The sequence below is a fragment of the Impatiens glandulifera genome, chromosome 1 (genome assembly GCF_907164915.1).
Source record: "Impatiens glandulifera chromosome 1, dImpGla2.1, whole genome shotgun sequence".
NCBI lineage: Eukaryota > Viridiplantae > Streptophyta > Magnoliopsida > Ericales > Balsaminaceae > Impatiens > Impatiens glandulifera.
In genome coordinates this window covers 151280410-151282965 of record NC_061862.1, presented here as the reverse complement: position 1 = coordinate 151282965, position 2556 = coordinate 151280410, and the positions used below count along the sequence as shown (strand labels likewise).

Here is a 2556-nt window from a genome sequence, read left to right as displayed (position 1 = left end):
GTTTCCTGAAAGTTAAAAAAAATAAATCCATAAACCTTTAAATCCATAAATACATCTGAAAAATGTAAACCCTAAACCCTAAACCCTAAACCCTATAAACATACGTTGTATTTATCCTTCCTCAAAATATATATATATATATATATATATATATATATATATATATATATATATATATATATATATATATATATATATATATAAAAAAGAAAGATATAGAAAACCAGTCATTGTAGAATTGTCCACCATCATGTATAAACTGAAGTTAAAAACAAAAATTCATGGATTTGATTTCATTGAAATAATCATATGATAAATAATCCCAAATGAGAAGATAAAAGAGTCCGATAACATAATTCTAAAAAAACAATAAATAACACAAATATAAGCTTATTGTTTTTTCATTGTCAATTCCTTTAAGCTTTAGGCTTAAGTGTCTTGACAACCTCCCAAGTGAAATCGGGATCATCGCGACCAAAATGTCCATAAGCAGCCGTCTTCTGATACCTTAACTTACCTCCCCGTTTCAGGTCAAGATTCATCGCAATCATCCCCGGTCTAAAGTCGAAACTTTCCTTAATCAAAACCAAAATATCTTTATCCGAAATCTTCCCTGTCTTATAAGTATCAACAAACACAGACAACGGCTCAGGCACACCAATTGCATAAGAAACCTGCACGATACAACGACGGGCCAAGCCCGAAGCCACTATACTTTTCGCAGCTTGCCTAACAATATAAGCCCCGCTCCTATCTACCTTAGTCGGATCCTTCCCCGAAAACGCGCCTCCTCCGTGTGCCCCCCACCCGCCGTAAGTGTCAATGATGATCTTCCTCCCGGTAAGCCCCGCGTCTCCGTGTGGCCCGCCGATGACGAACCGACCCGACGGGTTCAGATGAAAGATGGTCTTATCGTCCAGGTATTGACTCGGGACGACAGGTTTGATCACGTGTTCTTTCAAGTCCTTTGCGATTTGTTCATTGGTGACGGTTTCATCGTGTTGGGTCGAGATGAGAATGGTGTGTACCCTAATAGGAACCATGGCTCCACCGTCGTTTTTATACTCAACCGTGACTTGTGTTTTCCCGTCGGGTCTTAGCCATGGGCATGTCTTGTTCTTCCTTACTTCGGTTAGCTTGGCACCGAGTTGGGTTGCGAGGACGTGTGTTAATGGCATTAGTTCAGGGGTTTCGTCTGTGGCGTAACCAAACATGTGTCCTTGATCCCCTGCTCCAATTTCCTCAGGTTTTTTCGAGAGATGGCCATGGACACCTTGAGCTATGTCGGGGCTTTGTTGTTCGATGTTAACTAGTACCTTGCAGTTATCTGCGTCAAGACCCACATCAGGTGACGTGAAACCAATGCCTCTACAAGTGGTTCGAACTATCTTCTCATAGTCAACTGTGGCTTTGGTTGTGATTTCACCAAACACCATGACCATGTTGGTTTTGGTGCAGGTCTCACATGCGACCTTGCTTTCGGGGTCTTGCTCAAGACAAGCATCGAGGACGGCGTCCGAGACTTGGTCGCAGAGTTTATCTGGATGACCTTCGTTAACCGATTCTGAAGTGAATAGGAATGTGTCCATATCTAAATTCAACAACAATAAAATCAAATGAAACCCAAATTAACAAATGAAAAAAGAATACAGAAACACTAACCTTTGTTGTGAAGATTTGGCTCAAGAGAATGAGAATGTGGAAGTGGTTGTATAAAATATATAGGCAGATAAAAATGGAAAACTGTTTATTCTCTCCTTTGTTTTCTCTATGTGTGTAGTTAATGGACAACGATTGTCGGACCTAGTCATGGGCATTCCCACTTCCACAACTGTCATTGAGCGGTTACAAGATTATAAGTTTTGTGATCTAATACAAGAAACCCTTGGATTATTCATGGCGCTTCATTTTTTTTATTGTATTGTTTATATAATAATATATTAAAGATTTACCAGTAAGATCCATGTTATAAATACAAATTTACTGAATAAAATTTTAACCCTATGACACAAATCTAATCCGGGCTCGAATTTGGTTCAAAATCGAAAATTGAATTATGACTTATGATATGTTCGGGTTTTTTTCAAATTGACTCTTATTATAACATATTATTTTTGTTTTTGTAAACTAATTTAGCACGTTGGAAATAAGTGATTGGAAATAAGTGATTTTGGACGTATTATTTTTAAATTGAGTATTTTTTTTTTAGATCTACCTAATTTATTTTGGTAAAAGTGGGTTGAGTGACTAAAAATTGTATAATATAAGAAATTATTTGAGAAAATTTGAATAGGTATAAATTTTTGTATATTTTGTTTTATAAAACTTCAAAATGACAACTTTATGTTCGGTTTATCAGTTTGGACATATTTTGTTTTAGATTGAGTATTGTTTTTTTGAGATATATGTGTTTCAAACTTTCAAATGCGGTTGATGCGTAAGAATAGTTGAAAAATCAAAAAAATAGATAATTACTATTTTTATAAATGTCACAAATTAGTTAAGAAAAAGAAATACTACAATGGACGGGCTAATTTGTTGTTTAAAAAAAATTCA

General features: G+C 35.9%; 1 protein-coding gene across 1 annotated transcript; it reads right to left on the bottom strand.

The window, feature by feature from the left end:
• Positions 1–268: 268 nt before the first annotated feature.
• Positions 269–1732, bottom strand: LOC124915291 (S-adenosylmethionine synthase 2). The gene is made up of 2 exons (XM_047455988.1): positions 1663–1732; positions 269–1591 (listed from the first exon to the last, which is right to left on the bottom strand). The coding sequence occupies exon 2, from the start codon at positions 1587–1589 to the stop codon at positions 417–419; it is 1173 nt and encodes a 390-aa protein (XP_047311944.1). The 5' UTR covers positions 1590–1591; positions 1663–1732; the 3' UTR covers positions 269–416.
• Positions 1733–2556: the final 824 nt, after the last annotated feature.

Bases quoted from the DNA above. Each gene is read 5' to 3' on its own strand.
- LOC124915291 (XM_047455988.1), bottom strand. From the start codon at position 1,589: ATGGACACATTCCTATTCACTTCAGAATCGGTTAACGAAGGTCATCCA.